The sequence below is a fragment of the Erythrolamprus reginae genome, chromosome Z (genome assembly GCF_031021105.1).
Source record: "Erythrolamprus reginae isolate rEryReg1 chromosome Z, rEryReg1.hap1, whole genome shotgun sequence".
NCBI classification, from domain to species: domain Eukaryota; kingdom Metazoa; phylum Chordata; class Lepidosauria; order Squamata; family Dipsadidae; genus Erythrolamprus; species Erythrolamprus reginae.
This window is the reverse complement of record NC_091963.1, coordinates 95,594,554-95,615,940: the sequence shown is the minus strand read 5'-3', so window position 1 is coordinate 95,615,940 and position 21,387 is coordinate 95,594,554. Positions and strand designations below refer to the sequence as shown.

The 21,387-nt window shown below is 42.1% G+C and overlaps 2 protein-coding genes across 4 annotated transcripts in view; one reads left to right on the top strand and one right to left on the bottom strand.

Moving 5' to 3' along the window:
* DHX8 (DEAH-box helicase 8) overlaps positions 1–8,192 on the bottom strand; it is a 40,280-nt gene extending 32,088 nt beyond the window's left edge. The window contains exons 1-3 of the mRNA XM_070729258.1: positions 7,751–8,192; positions 1,012–1,097; positions 523–595 (exon numbers count right to left, since the gene is read on the bottom strand). Coding sequence (XP_070585359.1) covers positions 523–595; positions 1,012–1,097; positions 7,751–7,856 — 265 coding nt within the window. The 5' untranslated portion in view covers positions 7,857–8,192. The remainder of the gene's footprint in view (positions 1–522; positions 596–1,011; positions 1,098–7,750) is intronic.
* Positions 8,193–8,227: 35 nt separating this feature from the next.
* Positions 8,228–21,196, top strand: MLX (MAX dimerization protein MLX). 3 transcript variants are annotated; one of them, XM_070729270.1, is made up of 8 exons: positions 8,228–8,326; positions 9,693–9,729; positions 11,833–11,922; positions 15,079–15,182; positions 15,626–15,725; positions 18,390–18,489; positions 18,932–19,133; positions 19,889–21,196. In XM_070729270.1, exons 1-8 carry the CDS (start codon positions 8,279–8,281, stop codon positions 19,943–19,945), a joined length of 738 nt encoding a protein of 245 aa, XP_070585371.1. In that variant the 5' UTR covers positions 8,228–8,278; the 3' UTR covers positions 19,946–21,196. The 3 variants fall into 3 exon arrangements, with proteins under 3 accessions (XP_070585371.1, XP_070585372.1, XP_070585370.1); XM_070729271.1 differs by having other exon boundaries at positions 8,242–8,266; XM_070729269.1 differs by having other exon boundaries at positions 8,243–8,326; positions 15,061–15,182.
* Positions 21,197–21,387: the final 191 nt, after the last annotated feature.

Sequence of the window (21,387 nt, the reverse complement as noted above, 5' to 3'; positions counted from 1 at the left end):
TGAAAATCTCCAGAGAGACTTGTAATCTAGTCACTATTAGGAATAAGCCACTCAAAAAGCTCTACTGTCCTACTAAAATATCACAATTTCACAAAGTGGAAAATTATATTTTCATTTATATAGTCTGGTTAAATTGTATCATATATCTCTGGAAAGGCACTGAAGACATCTTTCATTTGAAGAGGCTATCTTCTTTTTAACAAGATCAAATGCTTGGGATATCAAGGAATCATTCATTGAAAGTCTGCAAGCAATGGCAGCAGATCAGGGTCTTTTGCAAGATTAAATAACATGAGAACAATTGTCCTTAAAATAATTGGTGTAGTTACCCCATTATCTGTTTTGGCCTCTAAACATATAAGACAAGTTTGTCTGTCCCATTTATTTTAAAATTTTACAATTTCAATGACTCAAATCAATTTTTAATTTTTATTACAACTTTATTTTCTCAGGTAAACAAATTAACCCATGTCCATAAGAATCCATGTGTCTTACAACTGATGAATGGCAAAAAATATTAACCTTTGCTAGTGGAAGCTTTTGCAGGAGGCCGCATTGTCTGTATAAGACGGAGTAGATTGCTGATGAGGGAGTCCTAAAATGATAAAGAAAGAAAAAGAAAACAACATTTCTAGAGGCTGCAATTTTTAAAAATAAAGTTTAATAGCACTAAGATTTAAGCTTAAGATTTATTAGATTTGTATGCCGTCCCTATCCGAAGACTTGGGGCCAACATCCCTCCCTAAAGCAGTACTGTACTGTATTTTTGGGGGGTTGATGGCACCTTTGACTTTTCAATGGCTTGATAAGAACCTCCTTAAGGAAGTAAGGGAACAGACATACTTTGCATATTGTTAATATGAATATTTTTATTATATATTGAATTATTTTCTTTTCATAGAATATTAGTGGTTACAATTTGGTAATATCTCTGGAGCTTGTACTCAAGTATTTGGGAGCCTCAGATCATGTACTTCTGATATACCACTTGATATCTTCAAAATTCCTTACTGTGAACTCAGCACCATTCTTCATCAGAGCTGTTTTGAAAGTATCAAAGTTTGTATTTCTCTCTGCAAGACTGATGACAAATTCAGCTGTGAACAGAAAAAATTAAGAGAAATTATTATGCTGAAATTATGTAGATACTCAATTATACTTTATATATTTAATTTTATGGCTGCCCGTTGTGAGTAATAGTAGCCAATAATCATTTGAAAACAGTAAGGAAATAATTAAAAAGCCAATTAAACATCATCTTAACTTGACTCCTAATTCACACAAATATTTCCATTAAAATAAGCCCACTACTATCTTAGCCCAGGTCTTCAGTCTTAGAAAAGACTGTCAAGATTGGGAGCATGCTGTTCTATAGGACAGGCACAATAATAGAGAAGGCACATTTTCTGAGTACCATTACATGATACTGTTTGATAGAATAGACTTCTAAAGGTGATAGGAAGAAGAGGCAGTGGTGCAAATAATCTGGTTCTATGCTATGAATACCGTATTTTTCGGAATATGACATACCTTTTTCCTCCCTAAAAGAGACTGAAAAGTCAGGTGCATCTTATACTGTACTCCGAATGCAGCTTTTTTCGAAGCTTCACCCCCCCCCCCAGCCCTAACTAGGTGCTAACGATCTTCCCAGCTCTTACCTTGCAGGTTCTTTCATTGTTACTGTCTGTGAAGAATGTTTTCCAAGCCCTAAGTCTTTGCAGAATTTTTTTCATTGCTTGCTCCAAATAAAGTTTCTTTCCAGCCCTAACCAGATGCTAACAATGTTCCCAACTCTTATTGCTTGCAATAAGGACCATGGTATCCTTCTGCGCCGGCTGGAGGGGTTGGGAGTGGGAGGCACTGTTCTTCAGTGGTTCTCCTCCTACCTCTCTGGCCGGTTGCAGTCGGTGTTAGTGGGGGGACAGAGGTCGACTCCTAGGTCTCTCCCTTGTGGGGTGCCTCAGGGGTCGGACCTCTCCCCCCTGCTATTTAACATCTACATGAAACCGCTGGGTGAGATCATCCAAGGACATGGGGTGAGGTATCATCAATATGCCGATGATACCCAGCTTTACATCTCCACCCCATGCCCAGTCAACGAAGCGGTGGAAGTGATGTGCCGGTGCCTGGAGGCTGTTGGGGCCTGGATGGGTGTCAACAGACTCAAACTCAACCCGGATAAGACGGAGTGGCTGTGGGTTTTGCCTCCCAAGGACAACTCCATCTGTCCGTCCATTACCCTGGGGGGGGAATTATTGACCCCCTCAGAGAGGGTCCGCAACTTGGGCATCCTCCTCGATCCACAGCTCACATTAGAACAACATCTCGCAGCTGTGGCGAGAGGGACGTTTGCCCAGATTCGCCTGGTGCACCAGTTGCGGCCCTATCTGGACCGGGACTCACTGCTCACAGTCACTCATGCCCTCATCACCTCGAGGTTCGACTACTGTAATGCTCTCTACATGGGGCTACCTTTGAAAAGTGTTCGGAAACTCCAGATCGTGCAGAATGCAGCTGCGAGAGCAGTCATGGGCTTACCCAGGTATGCCCATGTTTCACCATCACTTCGCAGTCTGCACTGGCTGCCGATCAGTTTCCGGTCACAATTCAAAGTGTTGGTTATGACCTTTAAAGCCCTTCATGGCACTGGACCAGAATATCTCCGAGACCGCCTCCTGCCGCACGAATCCCAGCGACCAATTAGGTCCCACAGAGTGGGCCTTCTCCGGGTCCCATCAACTAAGCAATGTCGGTTGGCGGGCCCCAGGGGAAGAGCCTTCTCTGTGGCGGCACCGGCCCTCTGGAACCAACTCCCCCCGGAGATTAGAACTGCCCCTACTCTTCCTGCCTTCCGCAAACTTCTTAAAACCCACCTTTGCCGTCAGGCATGGGGGAATTGAAACATCCCCCCCCCCCTGGGCACGTTGAATTTATATATGGTATGCTTGTGTATGAGTCTGTTAGTTTGTGGGGTTTTTTAAATCTTTAAAATTTTAAATTGTTGATTACTTATGATTTGTCTTTTACATGTTGTGAGCCGCCCCGAGTCTTCGGAGAGGGGCGGCATACAAATCCAAGTAATAAATAAATAAATAAATCTCTTTCATTGTTACTCTCTGCTAAGAATGTTTTCCAAGCCCTGTCCTTGCAGATTTTTTATTGCTCTAACTTGCTCCAATGTTTCTTTCCAGCGCTAACCAGGTGCTAACAATGTTCCCAGCTCTTACTGGCTTGCAAGCTCTTTCATTGTTACTCTCTCCAAATAAGGTTTTTTTTTAAAGCCATAACCAGGGGATAAAATAATGTGCTGAAGCTGACCACACTAAGGTTGCTAGCCAGATGAATATCTGGTAAGCAGACTCCTTTCCCCTATTTTCTTCCCCAAAAACTAAGGTGCATCTTATACTCCAGTGCATATTATACTCTGAAAAATACGGTAGCTTAATAATTGATAACCAGAATCTTGAATAGCATAGCATGATCAAGTATACTGAAAATTGCCAAGAGAACAAGGATGGGCAGAATGTATTTATCACTGAATTAGATGAAACCTGGCTCAATAGCAGTAACCTTGAAAAGGGATTTTGGAGTCCTATTAGACAATCAAATACGAGCTAGAAGTGTACAGCAGGAGACAAAAAAAGCCAATGCAATCCTAGGTTGTAGTAAGAAAGAGATAGAATCATGATCATGTGAAGTAATAATATTGTTTCATAAAGTCTTAGTCAAACCGTACTTAAAATACAGCAACTAGTTTTTGTCACCATATTATAAAAAAGATGTTGAAATTCTAGAAAGAGTGCAGAAAAAAGCAACAAAGATGATTAGGGACTGGAGGTTAAAAAATTAAGAATGGTTGCAGTTATTGGGTATGTCTAGTCTAGTGAAAAGAAAGGCTAAGGGTGACATAATAGCAGATATTTCTTGCCACAATGCACTTTCCAATGCACCTCAAGGCAAGACAAGAAGCAGTGGATGGAAATTAATCAAGAATTCCAATTTACAGCTAAGGAAAAAATTCCTAACAGCAGAACCAACAACCAGAGGAACAATTTGCCTTCAGAAGTTGTGCATGCTCCATTCTGTGGAGACTCTTAAGAAGAGACTGGGAAGTCACTTTTCTAGAATGGTATAGGCCCTATTGGTTATCCTGTTTGAACAGGGGATTGGACCAGAAGACTTCCAAAGTCCCTTCCAAGTGTTATTCTGTTATTCTCTCCAGAGATGATAAAATGCAATTAATGTCTCCTACACCCAGGTCTTGAACCCTGATGAAAGGTGATTAGATAACCAGCTTCTTCCAGGGTTCTCTGAAGTCCCATCCTGACCACTTTTTTAACATTCTTCACCAAGAATGGAAGGGCAAGAATTCTCCAGGAGCATTTGGTCTAGTTATAGTTTCCTGAGGCTGGGATGAACTATCTTCTCCTTAATTGTTAGTGGCACTACTCACTCACTCAAGAACAAAATCACCATGACATGGATATAACTATATGTTTCACAGGAAGCCTTAACCATTGAGGAAGGACATGGATGTAAACAGATTCAAAGATTTGTGGATGTTGTTCACTTCCTTGGGACCAAAAACTTAATAGAATAAAATATTTTTAATTGACCAAGTGTGATTGGACTACCAAGAAATTTGTCTCCGGTACATAAGCTCTCAGAATACATGTGAGCAACAAAGTGATGATTCATAAATCATAACATAAAACAACAAAGTGATGTCATTAAAGCTCAATAGGAGATGGTAATAGAAAGATGAGAAGAAAAAAAAACAATACAGCTCTATTATATGGGTAAATATCCTTAAGTATAAGACAGGGAATTGAATGTTTAACAGAGCGATGGCACAAGGGAAAAGCTCTTTGTGTCTAGTTGTTTTGGCATGCAATGCCTTATAGTGGCATCTTGAGAGGAGGAGCTGAAACAGTTTATGTTCAGGATGTGAGGGGTCTGTATATATTTTCTCAGCCCTCTTTCTGACTTGTGCTGTATACAAGTCCTCAATGGAAAGCAGCCTAATTGCAATTGTTTTTATGCATTTGTTGAAGTCTATAACTGTCCTGGTTGGTTGATGTGCCAAATCAGACAACTATAGTACAAATGACAGAATCAATAACTCTTTTGTAAAACTGTATCAGCAGTTTTTGGACAGCCTGAGCTTTCTGAGTTGATACAGGAAAAACATTCGTTATTGCAGGGGTCGACAAAGTTGTTCAGAATCTAGGAGCCAGCCAAAAAATTTAGGAGCCAGAATTTTTTTTAAGCAAACTTGGTTTTTAATTTAACAAAAAAAACATTACAAACGTTATAAACAACATTTTACTTTTAAAGATAATAAATATTATATTTTGATATTTTAGATTTTAGGCAACATTCTAGTGTTTTTCACTTTGCGTTTTGTGGCCATGAACATGCCTTGTGATTTTAGAGCTGAAGTACCAGTGGTCCACAGCCTTGGCAGGATCAAACGCCTTCACAGATGGCCCATTCATGGTGATCATAAACAAGTCACTTAAACTTTCTTCTTGCATCCTTGATCTGAATTTATTTTTGACCATGTTCATCAAACTAAATCCTCTTTCACAACATGAGGTTGAGACAGGGAGCACCGCTACAATCGACAACAGGTTTCCCAGAACTGGAAATCTCTCGGTGTTGGAGAGTGCCAAATCCAGAAGCTCACACAGTTTCTTTCCTTTTCCAAGGACCTTAAACTCATACCACTCATTGAGGAGTGAGTGAATGCATTGGTCATCACTTTCAGGTGGAGATAGCTGTTTACGAAAATGATGAGCCAATGCAGTAATCTCAACCACACCGTAGTCCGGTGTGGTTGAGATTACTGGCCCGAAGGGAAGGAGCGGTTCGGGTTCCCCGCGCGGCGGAAGGAGAGGCGCCAGAAGACTAACGGGTTTCCCGGCAGGCCAGTCCGGCCGGCCACCCATGCGAGCGCTTTTCGGCGACTGTTCCGGCCCGGGAGGTCCCACAGGACGCACGCCTTCGCCGGGGTTCAGTTGCATCAGGGGGGGAGGCTTGGGCAGCGAGAAGGGCAACGGCTGAGGGGAGGCCGCGGCAGCTGCCGAGTCTCCACCTGACATCGCTTTCACCCCCTCCCCCCCGGCGCAGGCCTGGCTCCGCCGAGCCGGCTCTGCTGTACTCCCGTCGGGATCCGAGGGGAGACCGTTAGTCAGAAACCGAAACAGAGAAGAAGGAAAGGGAGACCGGGCCGGGGACGCGGGTGAGGGGGGGAGGGGGGAGGAGGGGTTACTGGTCGGAAGTCACCGCGCACGCGGCCGGAGGAGGAATGAACAAAACCTCACGCCGGGAGGGGAGGGGCTTCCGCTTCTCTCCGAAGGCGGGTGAGCGGCCAAGATCGGAGCGTCTGTGTGCGGTGGGGGGGAGTGAAGGGGTTCGAGTAGGAGGCGGAATGGAGGCAAGGGGGGGAGGGAGAGACGCACGCAAGCGCAGGGGACGCTGGGAAAGCAGCTCGCTCCGAGGTTGATGGGCGGAGCTACGGAAGCCAAGATGTACCATTTCTGGGCGTAAACACAAGGCGGGAAAAATATACTGTATACATACAGTACAGCAGGCAACATTTTCTAGGCGCCAGACAACATTTTCTAGGCGCCACTGGCGACCAGGCGCCTGGGTTTGTCGATCCCAGCGTTATTGTGCCTTTTTAATTATTCTAATGTCCATCTTAAATCCTTATTGTAGAAGATTATAGAACCCAGAAACTTAGAAGATCTTGACTGCTGATATTGTGTTGTCTAATATTGTAAGAGGTGATAAAATAGGAGGGCTCCTCCTAAAATCTACTATCGCACCTGCAGTTTTAAGTGTGTTCAAGCTACAGATTATTCCACTGCACCAAAGGGACAGTTATTCAACCTCCAGTCTATATGCAGATTCATCACCATCTCAAATGATCTACATCATCTACAAATGTCAGCATTTTAACAGTACTCTTAAAAATTTAAATTTGGACACCTTAAATACTTAAATTGGGATAGCTAATATCTGCTTCCCCCTCTGCCATTGTTAACAGAACCAGAGCATCACAATTAATATAAGCTAGAACATATAAATAGAGCATACATACTACTGATACAAAATAACTCAAAATAACAAAACAAGCAATCCATACAGCTTGTGTCATAAAAGAGAGAGAATGTTTAAAATAATTAATCAAGTTGACATATGGAAAGATGCAGGACCTATTCTAACTTCTTTGTGCCATAAGGATAGACAGACAGACAGACAGATGCAGACTGATTATTTATATAATATATGGGGGAAAGAGAAGGAGGGAGAGAGAATAAAATGAAACATAAAAAACCCAGAATTTTTTATTGATTTAGGACAACATACAATTCTGTCTGTCCTAGGAAAACTGTTAACATGCTCAAAATGCAGTGATTTAACAACACGTCAGATTCTTTTACAGATCCCCTCCTTCAGAGCCAACTGAAGCAAAAGAAGCCTCATTTTTGAGATTTTCTCCAGTAAATGAAAAAAGCACATCTACCTTACAAGACCGTAATCAGACAAACATAAGCTCCGTGGGAGGAAATACAGAGACCCAAGGAGCTTCGCCACAAGAATTCACTGCGCGAAGGCCGGGGAAGAAATAAGGTGGTGAAGGCAGACTAAGGGGACCATCCATCAGACGCCTCATAGATACCCACGATGCCCCACTGAAGCCTTGGCTTCCCTCCATCCCTCTCCAGTCCAAGAGACCCACCTAGATCCTTGTCGTTGATGCCCAGATGGTTGTCGAGCTCGGTGCAAACTTTGGAAACGAGCGACAGATACTCGAGCTTGGCGAGCTCCTCCGCTGGATCCGCCATGACGCCCCTAAACACCCTCCTCGTCCGGCCGATCTCCAAGCAATAAACACTTCCGGCTTCCTTCCCTTACACGCGTTCCATCAAGAAAGCTTAGAAAACAAGGCGGGTTTTATTTCAGCGGCGCCCTCTAAAGAGCATTTGGGAGAAACCTCTGGGCAGGATTTCCAGCTATCTTCCCTCTCAGCCAAGAGGAAGTTATGACGGATTTAAATGCAGATGCGCACATGGACCAAAGACAGGCCAGCGCGATTTCAGACGTTCAGCATGCAGGAGACCACAAAGAGTTAATTAGAGACGAAAGAGACTACTTCTCCCAGCATTCCTTCCGATCCAAGCGCCTTCTTCCCGGAAGTGTCCTCCCCGAACTTGATTGGCCGCTCTGGAGATGATTACGTGAGCATGTGCCAAAGGTAGGGGAAAAGATGGCGGAGCCTTCGAGCGCTTCTTCGGAAGCTCCTTGGGGAGGAAAAGTGAGCGATGCGAGTAGGAAAAGCGAGTTTTAGAGGGACAGAATCGGCTGTTAGAGCAGACAGGATGCTTATTTTTAAGGGTGCTCCTTATTTTTAAGGAGAGATTTTATTTGTTTGTTGGGATCCAGTAATATAAAGTGGTAATTCTAGCGAACCTCTCTGAACATAGGAAGATTGCTACCCCCGCCCCCCGTGTTGAGTTAATAGTAGAAAGTTGTCTGTGTTGCGGACTCTATCTTTCCACTGCCTGGGATGGGAGTGATATTTAGGTTGGATTCCTGCAATATGCTAGGCTGAAGGTAGCCGATACATTGATTTGGTTCAGTGAGCAAATGTAGCAGGTGTGATTGCGCGCTGTTGTGCAAACTCTCAACTGGATTAATTGGGTACACGATGGTTTAATAAGCCATGTACTAATAAATTGTGTAAACACAGCCGCTGGCTTCTCAGGATTATTTCATGCCAAGATTCGTTGAATTTCGTTTGCATAGCTAGCATAAGTAAAATGGACACTTGAAGATTCTAAATAGATTACTCCTAGAATTAGTAAGACTATTGCTCCATATATAGCAGTAGCTTTTTTTGCCATGATAATTAAGGTGGAGTTGATGATGTTTGTTTATAGGTGAACTAGTAAATTTGCTGCTGTTCATCTTATTGCAAATTATAGTTCATAAAACAGAAATGAAGACAACATTAAGTTCCCAACTTAAAATTATAGATAGCAAATATAAGTATGATCGGCATGCTCAAAACTATCTGTATTGAAAAATATCTGAGACTTTATTGATCGCACTTTATTAAGTATTACTGTCTCTAGCATGCTGGATAGAACAGAAGAGTGACCAACTTTCTAATTTATATTACTAATGCTATGAGGCAAAGTATTGTTTCCTTGGTATCCAGAGTTTGAACTTTATAACTTTTAATGTTGCAACATCTCATTGCTTCAGCCTTGTTTCTCTATTGCAACAAATTTTGCAAGGGTAAAACTGAAGCATTTTAGAAGACTATATCCTTGCATTGTAATTTAACTCTTTCCATAGGAGATTTTTCCCCCAGAGGAAAATATACAAAATGTTGGTTTAGTGTTGTAAAAACATATCTTACTTGTTGCTCAGAAATTGGCCAAAAATTGATGAAACAAATTTGACTGTTTTTATGCATTTATAGGCAATGCTTACTTATTTTATATATTTTAAGTGAGATAACAGTAGATCCATTGAACAGACCTTTGTGTAGTCACCATGCAGCTTTAAGAGATGCTTAGGGAAATGTATTTAATACAAATCGCAACCTGAGTTATTTAAGTTGAACAATGGAAAAATGATTTCTTATATCTTCTCTTTGTGACATAATTCAACAGGTTGAGATTTCTTATAATGACAATGGATTGGATTCTGGTAAGTTTTAATCCCTTTATTATTCTCTCTCCCTGGTACAATTCTTCTATGAAGAATTAATACTAGGGAGTTCATATATTTTAGTTTAGTACCGTGTTTCCACGAAAATAAGGCAGAGTCTTATTTTCTTTTAACCCCCGAAATATAGCCATGACCTTATAACTGGGAGGGGGAGGCCTATTATTTTGCAGTAGGTGGTGAGCATGGGACTAGATGTCCCATCACTGCTGCCTCCCCTCCCTGTTCTTTGCACCCATCGAGCAGCTGGCCTGTCACCCCTGCCTTGTGGAACAGGATTCTGCAAGATTTATTGTGCCATTGCATACATGAATTGCAGGACTGCTGCAAGCTTCATCATACTGACACAGTGGTCATCCTGCCACTCGCAGTTGTTGGTATGTTGAACCTCATGATAGTGCTGCCATTCTTGAATGCAAGGGCATTCGAGGTAGCGGCAGTAGCGTGACGAGTCTCACAAAGACTCGTTTTTGGCAGGTGGGACATGTTGGACCGTGACATGTGCATCCTGCATGACATTTGTGGCTCCATCATGTTCCTTGCCATTGTGTCCAGGGAAGCATGTTGTAAAAGAAAACTCGCAAATTCAATCAAACTTCTCAAACTCGGGAGAAGTTCTTCTTTACAATATCTTTCTATGGAAACAATAGTGAGGAACGCGATGGAGCTGGAAAGGTAAGACGTGCGTTTCACGGCCCACCCCACCCCACCTGCAACCCCAAAGGGGGTAGGAGGCTAAGCAAGAGGCAGGAGCCCTACCATGCCTGGCGATGGGGAGGGGGTTTAGAAGAAACGGCAAGGGGAGCTATGTCTTCCTCCACATCTCGCTTCTCCCCTACCCTACTGCCACCGTTCCCAATAAAAAGATGACGGAGAAGGGAAGCAGCCTGTCTGCTGTTGAAATTGGGGTGGGGTGGGTCATGTTGGGCTGCGAGATGCGTGTCTTACCTTTCCAGTTCCTTCGTGTTCCTTGCCATTGTGTCCAGGGAACATTGTAATTTTAAAAACCCCACAAGTTTAAGATGTTTGATTAAACTCATGAGGTTTTTTTATTACAATGTTTTTTCCCTGGACACAACAGTGAGGAATACGATGGAGCTGGAGAGGTAAGAGGTAAGGCCCAAGATACACCACCCCAACCCAATGGCAACAGCAACCTGACTGCTCCCCCTTCCTGCCATCTCTTTATCAAGAGGGATGGCAGGTGGGATGGGAGAGAAGTGAAACGCTTGGAGTGAGTCATGGCTCCCCTTGCTGTCTCTTCTTCCCCCACCACCTCGCCAGGCATGGCAGGGTCCTGCCCCTTGCTTAGCCACTCCCCCTTGGGGGTAGCAGATGATGCGTATGGTGGGGTGGGGTGGGATGGACCATGAGACGTCAATCCTGGCTAGAAGCCGCTGGAAGTGGAGAAGAGGCTAGTTGGGCCAGCCACTTGCCTTGGCAGAGAGGCAGTGAAGGGGCGCCACAGCCCCACATGGAGCTGGAACCATAGAGCAGGTCACACACTTTCAGAGCGGCTGCTATTGGAAGACTGCTCCGGCGTCTGGATGATTTGGCAGTAGGCAGCTAGCCCTACTAGCTTCTTACTACTTGGTTGGTGAGTGAAACTGCCTGGCCGGAGGCGGGGATTGCCTGCTGGGGGTGCTCTACATGGCAAGAGGTGCCCGGTAGCTGCTGTCTTGGGAATGGGGCGGAAGTTTGCAGGCAAGGGGGATGGATGGGAGGCGGGCGAGCACCAAAAACACTGGGGGAAGAGAGAACAAAGAAGCAGCTCCTGATCAGCTCAGCTGATCCATGGGTCGGACTTAAGGGGCCCAGCTGCCACCAGCTGACCAGGGAAGGGAGGTTCTGCCTCCTGTGCTGCCCACACCCACCCCTTCACTAGACTTATTTTGGGGGAGGGTGTATATTTACACGCACCCCAAAAATCAATCTTGGCCATATTTTCAACACCTGTTAGAATCTTTGCTTCAAATATAAGCCGGACTATCAATTTTTAAAAATATAATTTATTGAACAGCAAATGGTATCTAAAGAATTACTAAATTAGTTTGAGTTATGAATACTTTTGTGTTTATCTTCTAGCACTCTTTGTGGAAAACAGAAAAAAAGTGATGATTGTATCAAGAGCTAATAGTATTGGTTCTACCAGTGCATCTTCAGTACCAAACACAGGTATGGATTGCTTCCTTTCCTCTCAGCAAAACTCAGTTTTCTATTCTTAATTGTGTAATGAAATGTATTTTTATATTATTCTTAATTTATATTATTCTTATATTCTTAATTTGTTTCTAAATGCCTGGCAATCCAAAATAATAGAAGTTATCCACTACTTCAGTATCTTCATTATTAGTTCTCAGTCTGGTTGTTGTATTTGCTTTTCTTAGTCTGGTCTTTATATTTAATCTTAGTCCCATTTTTCACTTTGCTCCTTGACTTTCATTGCTGGACTTTGCACATCATTTTACTTTCAGCTATTAGAGAACAATCATCAGCATAGGGTAAGTTATTGATGTGTCTTCCTCCAGTTTTAAAATCATGTTCGTCCTCTTCCATCCAGTTTGCTTCAAATATATTTCACAGGTAGGTGAATAAATAAGCAGAATATGCAACTCAGCCTCACCTATTTGCCATGTTATAGCCAATTTGTTCTACCATGTTCTGTCTATAATTTGATCTTCTGACAAAATGACTTGTGGATAGGTTCCACATAAGAGAGTGAGATGGTTTCGGATTTTTTTTCTAAGCATATTTTATAGCTTGAAATGATCAAAGATGTTTTTTATGATTAATGAAACACATGCAGACTTTTGTTAGTTATGGCATTCTCAGTTATTTAGTGTATACCAACAATAATATATTTCTTCCTCTGCTTTTTCTGAAATGACCTCTATGTAATGCTATAATCTGCATTGGATGATTGTAATTATTATTTTACTACCATGTGAAATCGAGGATATTAATAGAATGATTTGAAAATTCTATTAAGCAACCTTTCTTTGATATTGGCATTTAGGTAGACTTCCAATCTATGCATCAATCTTTCAACTTGCTAATATAAATTGACCGATTCTTCTTTTGCTTGCCATATTTCTTTAGATATCCTGTCAATTCCTATAGCTTTCTGACTTGATAATGAGCAGAGTTTTGATCTAATTTCCTTTTCTATTACTAAAGTTTCTTGTAAGTAGGGAATATCTTCTAATCAGGTGACAATATTAAACTTTTCATTGTCACATCAGCACATCACTATCAGCACATCACTATCTTCTTCACTCTCAACTCCCTAACCCAGGATAACCTGAGGGACCTGGCTCATCGTCCTCAGAATCAGGCATGTCCTGAGATTGACAAGGCTCATTTACAACACTACGGGTGGACCTCTTTCCCCTCACTAACACCAACTGCGAACGACCAGAGAGGTAGGAGGAGAACTACCATAGAACAGTGCCCCCCACTCCCAACCCAAGACACCGAAGAAGGATACCATGATCGATGGTATTGAAGGCTGCTGAGAGGTCAAGAAGCACCAGGATAGAGGAATAACCTCTATCCTGGGCCCACCAGAAATCATCCATCAGTGTAACCAAAGCTGTTTCCGTGCTGTGACCGGTCCTGAAACCAGACTGAAAAGGGTCAAGATAATCGGCTTCATCCAAAGACTGCCAGAGTTGGAGTGCCACCATCTTCTTTACAATCTTAGCCAAGAAGGATACATTGGAGACTGGTGTAAAGTTCTTCAACTTGGCTGGATCCAGGGATGGTTTCTTGAAAAGGGGTCGCACAACCACTTCTTTCAGCACTTGCGAAAAAGACCCTTTGCTTAAGGAAACGTTAATCAATGCCTAGATCCAGCAACGTGTCACTTCTGTTTGATGAAACCAGACAGGAGGGACACGGGTCCAGTAATCAGGTAGAGGAACTCACAGCTCCCATTGCCTTGTCCACTTCATCAAACACTACCAAGTCAAATTCATCCCATGCAACGGAATAAGATCTGTCCCCATCATTTTGGTCTGAATTGCCCACTTGAAGTCTAGGTCATTCTGAATCTTTATCTGCAAGAAACTGAACAAATTCCTCAGCTCTACCTCTAAACTCTGTTTAGAAGGGAATGGGTCACCCTAAACAGGGCGGCTGGACAGGAATTTGCAATTGCAGTGAAAGGGAAAATGTGCATATTTTGCCACCTCTATCGCCACAAGGTATGTCTTAATAAAAGATCTTGTGTTCTATTTGATTCAGAGTTACTTGGTCTCCATTGTTGGTCTAGGCATCTCTTTCAGCGTTTCTTCAGTAAAGTAATATCCTCGGGACCTATTGCTTGGGAGAGGCCACAAAGGTCCAATCTGGTCCAGAGCTCGATGCAGCCTTATTCCAGAAAGACCCCAGGGACTTGTCTGAGTTGCGGACAAACAAGTCGGGTATTTCCCCAAGTTCCCCCTGAAACTCTTCTGGGTTCATTAGGTGCCTGGGGCAGAACCATCTCATCGGTTCCGTCTCCCTGCAAAGGGGGATTGGCTTTCCAAAGTCCAACCTCAACAGGAAGTGATCTGACCATGACCATGTCTATATCCCTTAACACCAGATTGTTCTTCAAAATACTGATGTGGCCCTTGATGAAATTGAGTTTAACACTCCTGGGCTAGGGGATCTTTCCTGTTTTCTACTTTTGTTATTTTTGAAGGATTAATAGTCGCTGATATATAATATCTAATAATGACATTCTTTTTATAATTTTTCAGTGTATTTTTCTGTTTTAGAAAGGTTGCAAATCAGTTTATTCATTAGTTCAGGTATGCATTATCTTTTCTGGTTTTCCACATGCTTCTCCAAAAAAGACATTTTAAACCATTTCTTTTATATTAACTGCAATTGATATGTGGGGTCCTTTCAGGATGCCAATGGACACAACATTGCTGATTCCTGCCTTATTTAGTATCAGTTTCATAGAATTCTTTATTAATCATTTGAGTCTTTCTGTTAAGTATCCCAAAGGTTTGTTATTTTTATTAAACAATTTGGTTCTTCACATTTCACTTAAACATATTGCATTAAAGGAAATAAGAAATTTTTCAGTTGCAACTGAAAGCTGAATGGATTTTTTTCTTAAGTATGTTTGCTGAAATGAAAGTGCCTTTTAGGGACTATTTTCTTAAATTATAAACCTAAGGTCAAATTACTCCTCTTTGACGTTGGAAAATTAATCTGAGGCTAATCTATTGGATCTTCTTTCAATAAATTGAAACTTTGTGATTAGGAAATTATTGGAAGCACTCACAATGACTTCCCTTCCTTGCTTTACGAACAAAGACTCTTTTCATGCCACAGATGATGAAGACTCCGATTACCAAGATACCTATAAAGAATCATACAAGGATCGCCGTCGTCGTGCTCATACACAGGCTGAGCAAAAGCGGAGGGATGCTATCAAGGTGAGAATAGGACAAATCATGAGAATAGGACAAATCGTATCTATGTATGCTTGCTATTTGTTGCATGTCAAATTCCTTGCAAGTTTACAAAGCTTCCACATTGGAAGAACAGGTAAAGCAGTGGTTCTCAACCTTTCTAATGCCGTACATAATACAGTTCCTCAGTTTTGATACGCAGCCATAAGTCTGATTGATCGGATTGTAAAAATATGTTCAAGAATAGAAGTTTTGGTTCTCAACACCAAGGGAAATTTGTCTTTTCCCATGGTCTTAGGCCACCCCTGTGAAATGGTTGTTCGACCCCCAAAGGGATCTCGACTCCAAGATTGAGAACCACTGAAAAGGAATAGATTTACTGATCAGATTCTACTACTACTTTTCAATTTTCTTGTCATATGGCAGATTTGATATGTGAGTTGTTAATGTTTTTGTTTTTCTAACAGAAAGGTTATGATGATTTGCAAGCAATTGTACCCACATGCCAGCAGCAAGATTTCTCAATAGGCTCCCAGAAGCTAAGCAAGGCAATTGTGCTGCAGAAGAGTGAGTAGGGTTCCCAAGATTATCTGTGTTCCTTAGCCAGTCTCAAAGAGCCTTTTTAAGATTCCCAGAAATTGTAGAGATTTCAGAGTTTGCATAACTATTAAATTCTGTGAATAGATGAATGTTACTATTGTAAGATTCTATTGTGAGACGCCGGAGTCCTCCGAGAATTGGGCGGCATATAAGCTTGTTTGTTTGATTAATTAATAATAAATAAATTCTAACAAATAGAACGAACTAGAATAGAATAATCATTTTTCTAACTATCGTATTTTTCGACGTATAAGACGCACCGATGTATTAGACGCAACTAGATTTCAGAGAAAAACAAGGGAAATAGTATTCTTATCTACATGGTGTAGTATTATATTGTTTAATGAAATACCAGTATAGCAGAATACTTTTTACAACCATATACACTTTTTAAAACCATGTACGCTTTTTACAAACTTCAAACTTGACAGCTTCAAGACTTGTGGACTTCAACTCCTAGAATTCCTCCACCAGTCATGATAGCTCAGAAATGGGAATTGAAGTCCACAAGCCTTAAACTTGCCAGGTTTGAAGATCCTTGCACTCAAACAAACAGAACAAGCAAATGAGGACAATTCATTTTGTTAATTGTTCCTTTAGACACAGAAATGGCTAGTGATAGAATCATTTACAATTACAGTTCCCTGCTAAGGTTGCCTTAATATTACTACTATACCATGAGGTTCACAATTGAAGTGCATGGAAATATATGGTGATGATGATAAACCTGAAATATTCCTTAAAAGGAGTGTCTCCAACCTTGGCCACTTTTAAGACTTGTGGACTATAACTCCCAGAGTTCCTCAGCCACCTTTGCTGGCTGAGGAACTCTGGGAGTTGAAGTTTGCAGGTCATAAAGTGCCCAACGTTGGAGACCCTTGGACAAGATGACCTACAATACAGAGTCCCTTCCAACTCTTTCTCCCTGTGAGTGTGTGCATGTGCAGGCTCGAAGTGTAAAAACAAAACCTTGTTTTCAAGACTTTTTAATTCCGTTTTGCCCCTCTTCCTTTGTTTCTCTCTGGCCACAGCGCTACGATCTTTCTGGCCCCCTTTGCAAAACCCCTTCCTGGCTCCTTTCTGGAGACCGGCCTTTCCGCTTTGCCCGCGGGACTTCCCATCACCAGACTAGCTGGGCTTAGTAACCACCACGCCCGTCCAGAGAAATGAGTCCTGCTTGGCTGAGGACGTCGGCAATGCTCAGCCCAGCCGGCAAGTGGGAGTCCTCATTTCTTCATTAGTGGTCCTGCCAAAAGGCCCCACGCCCCCAAAGCCTGGCCAGCTCCCTTTGATTTTTCAGAAGCCGAACTCTTTCCCGCAGCTCCTAGTGGCCCCCGCTCTAGCTCCTCACCTGGCCAAAGTTTCAGAAGTGGCTTATATCACCGTGTGGCCGCCACCAGGGGGGAGGGGTCCGGCTCAGTCAGGTCGCGGCAAAGCCCTGAATTTTTTCTTTGGCTGGGGGCGGAGGTCCTTTGTTGCTGCAGCAGAGGCGGAGGCAGAACAGCCCAGGAGGCCCTTCTCCTCTGCTGCAGCAGGCCCTCCAAGACCCTCCCCACAGCGCTTGGGCCGCGCAGATAAGAAGGGGAATGCTCACCCAGCTCGGCTGAGCCAGGGGTGGGCAGGTCCGAGGGCGCTAGGAGTGAAGCTGCCTCAGCAGAGCCAGGCAAAAGGGCTCTCCCAAAGGCGCCCCCGAAGATGGGAAATTGGGGTGGGGGGCGATGGATCTGAGCCCCCTCCCGCCGGATGATCAGGCCGGCTGGGACAGCTTCGCTCCAAGAGAGGTGGCACCTGACCGGTCCCTGCCACAGCCGCTCGCCCGAGCTGAGCCCGCCACCCAATAACATGGCGCCAGTGCAGGTGACAGCTCTGCCCCTTTAGGGCCTCTGATTCGGTGGCAGTGGCGGCCTGGGATGTGGAGGTGACATTCCCGATGCTGCTGCTCCTTGAAGGGAAGCCTCCGGAGACACCTCAGCAGTTTCCTCTGCTGCTGCTACCGCCACCTCCTGTCCCGCCTTGGCACCATTCGATGCATGAGATGCACCCAATTTTCAAAGCACTTTTTAAAGGTAGAAAGGTGTCTTATACATCAAAAAATACAGTAATATGTTTTAATAAGAGATATACATTTTCATGTAAATCTGGCTCTGTAACCCACTTTGTAGGAGATATATAGTGGTTAAGGTATTGTACAGATAGGGGGAGGGGCTATGCAGATTATATGAGAGACAGTTTGGGAAATGTGTTGATTTCCAAACAAACTACTATTGAGCTAGCAGTTGCTAAATTCCAGTTTAAATATTTTGTTAGTTTAGTCACACTGTGCATTTGCTAGTGACCTGCAGCTGATAAAAGCTTATGCTTTTTAACTAAAATTTACACCTTTTACAAAAAAAGTTATAAAAAGTATAGCCAGACCCTTAGTTTATTGTCATTATATACTAATATGGTTCTCAACAACTTGTTAATCTTAAGTGTTTGTGAATCTATTTAACTCTATCTTCATTCTAGGGAATGGAATGGCAATTTTAATGTAAAAGAGCTTAGTAATATCTGAATAGCCAGCTGTTGTCTGTTGGGCTTTAAAATGACTTAATGGCTCCTTTCTAAATTGTTGCTTTCTTTGCTACCCAGCTATTGATTATATTCAATTCTTGCACAAAGAAAAAAAGAAGCAAGAGGAAGAGGTCTCCACTCTCCGGAAAGATGTACTGGCCTTGAAAATAATGAAAGTGTAAGACTTGTGCATTTGTATATTCATGATTCACTAGTTGACCTCCCCAAAATAAAATGGGGTATTAGAATGAAGAGCAGGGAGACCTATATTTTAAACTACTTTCAGTCATGGAAGGTCAAAGGCTGACTTTCTTAACTCAATCAAGGCTATGATTTTCAGGAAAAATAGTAAAGAATGTTACATATGTTCTTTTAAAATTTTCCTGAAAATCACAGCTTTGTTCTCTTGAACATGTATGCCTACAGGGAGGAGAGATATTTTTGGTTTAACAGTAAATTCCATTTTGCCTTTGAGAAATGTTTACTCGTGATTATCATTTGTTAAAGCTCTTCCATCCTATCCTTAAGAAATCTTTTCTACAAAATAGTAAATTTATTATTTCAGATCTGATTATTCCACGTTTTCTGCTAAATTAACTAACTACATATATGCATTTCAGAAACTATGAAGATATTGTTAAAGCTCACCAGGACAATCCCAATGAAGGAAAGAATCAGATCTGTGACCAAGTGAAGTTCAATGTTTTCCAGGGTATCATGGACTCCTTGTTCCAATCCTTTAATGCCTCCATCTCTGTAACAAGCTTTCAAGAGCTCTCAGCTTGTGTTTTCAGCTGGATAGAAGAGCACTGTAAGCCACAGGTAATTTCAGAACATAAAAACGTACGGCCAATATCAGATATATAGGAAAAATATACTTGATTTGCTCATGGAATCCTGGATTCAGAGGTAATCATATAAAGAAGTGGATATTCATTGCTGTCCCTTAAATAACATTAATCAGCTTCTTTGGCTGGCTATTGTGCTTAATAAATAGCCTAACAGTGGCAAAGATGGTCATATCTTTCACACAAAAATATTCTTGGCACTTCTTAGGTGCAGGAAAATAAAGTACTTGAATGGAAGCAGCTCCCCCCCCCCCCCCTTAATCTTGCTGCAGTGTGTGTGATGAAAGTTCTATTCCAATGTTAAAAGGTTGAGAAATTGCCCCAGTCAGACTTCAGAAATAGAATGGCAATTGTTGGGTAATTTAATTCAGGCAGAATTCTACACCTACCATGTCTTTGAAAGGATAGACTCAGTGGTGGGCTATGAGCCGGAATGCTAAATTGCACTCGCTGCCGCAGCTTGTAAGTTCTTGTGGGACCAGTGCAATTTTGCTGCTGCACCTGTGAAGGTAGCAAAATTGTGCACGGAGCCGCAAGTAAAACCTCGCTGACACATGGGCGCAATTTTACTTACCTCCACAGGAGCAGCAGCAAAATCCCGCTGGTCCCGCAAGAACTTATGAGCCGCTGTGGCAAGCACAATTTAGTGTTCCGGCTCGTTAGCCCATCGCTGGATAGATTATACTAGAAACAATTTGCTGTCAACTTATTTCGTGCCTTTTTCCACAGACCCTGCGAGACATTGTCATTGGTGTACTGCAACGACTGAAGAGCCAACTCTACTAATCAAAGAGAAAGCTTTGAAGGGATCTAATTTGGAAATATGTGGCCAAGAAGCTTTATTCCTTCCAGTAATTCCATTTCAAGCTTTTTTAGGGCTACAGATTGAGTTTACCTCTGGAATACCCTCAGTTTATACTGCAAGTTCTTCAGATGAGCAGAAAAATAATCAGCTCTCAATCATTTGATTCATCTCTCAATTAAGAGATGTTGCCATCTCTTTTTCAAGCCTTGGCACTACCTGTTCCTATGCATAAATGTAGCTGATCTAATAGAAATGTATTTACAATATACCAGGGTTTCACAATGAGCCAAATTCTTAATGTCTCTTCGCCTCAGTTTGGTAAATACTTTTTTCTAAATGCCTAGATATTATATCTAAGGAACAGTAGCTAATGTAATAATTATAAAAACAAAGCTGCTCTACATACTACTATGGCTCCATGTAGTACAATGGTACCTCTACCTAAGAATGCCTCTCCTTACAAACTTTTCTAGATAAGAACCAGGTGTTCAAGATTTTTTGCCTCTTCTCAAGAACCATTTTCCACTTACAAACCCAAGCCTCCGAAACTGTAACCAGAAAAGACAGGGAAAAACCTCCATGAGGCCTCTAGGAATCTCCTGGGAGGAAACAGGGCCTCCACCCTCCCTGTGGTTCCCCCAATTGCACGCATTATTTGCTTTTACATTGATTCCTATGGGAAAAATTGCTGCTTCTTACAAACTTTTCTACTTAAGAACCTGGTCAGGGAACGAATTAAGTTCATAAGTGGAGGTACCACTGTATTTACCTTGGGTTAAGGACGGCAGCTGGGAAGTTAAGCAATAAACTGCCTTCCTTTGTATAATACATTCTGATAGCAGTGTAGAGAGATAGTAAGTAATCTAGTAACAACCCTCTGTTGTGTAGCCAACCTCCAGCTTTTTAAAATTAACCTATATGCAATCATTATTTGCCTTCACTTCTGTGGATTAAAAGTATGAATAGGCTTTATCAATTATGTTGAAGCAATAAAAGGGGAAATACCTTTTAGTCTCTTGCATCCTTGGTTTCTAATAATGCAAAGAAGTGAATTAAGCCAATTCCCTTCTGCAGCTCCTTGTTTTTTTGCTGCAAAGGTGGGTCCACTGTCTTTTTTAGGCACTGCTTTCTGGATCTACTGCTGGTTGGTGGAGAAGGACATTAACTCAGACAAGACCTTGCTATTTTTTTATTATGTCGTGCAGTTCTAATAAATTTGCTATGTGATTGAATGACTTGTTGACTTTGTTTGATTTTATCTGAAATATTTTGGAAGACTCTGGATCTAGGTATTTAGGTTGAAATTACTCTAGTTATTTCACGGTAATTGTATAAAAAGTTAATTTCCAGACTGGGAGCTATCATCCTATTATTTTGGACTCTGAATCATATATAATGTTCTACTGACATTTTTAGATAGGAA

Coding starts and splice junctions, on each gene's coding strand:
- MLX (XM_070729269.1), top strand. CDS start 8,279: ATGGCGGAGCCTTCGAGCGCTTCTTCGGAAGCTCCTTGGGGAGGAAAA. Junction 8,327..9,692: donor AAGCTCCTTGGGGAGGAAAA/GTGAGCGATGCG, acceptor ATAATTCAACAG/GTTGAGATTTCTTATAATGA. Junction 18,490..18,931: donor GCCTTGAAAATAATGAAAGT/GTAAGACTTGTG, acceptor TATGCATTTCAG/AAACTATGAAGATATTGTTA.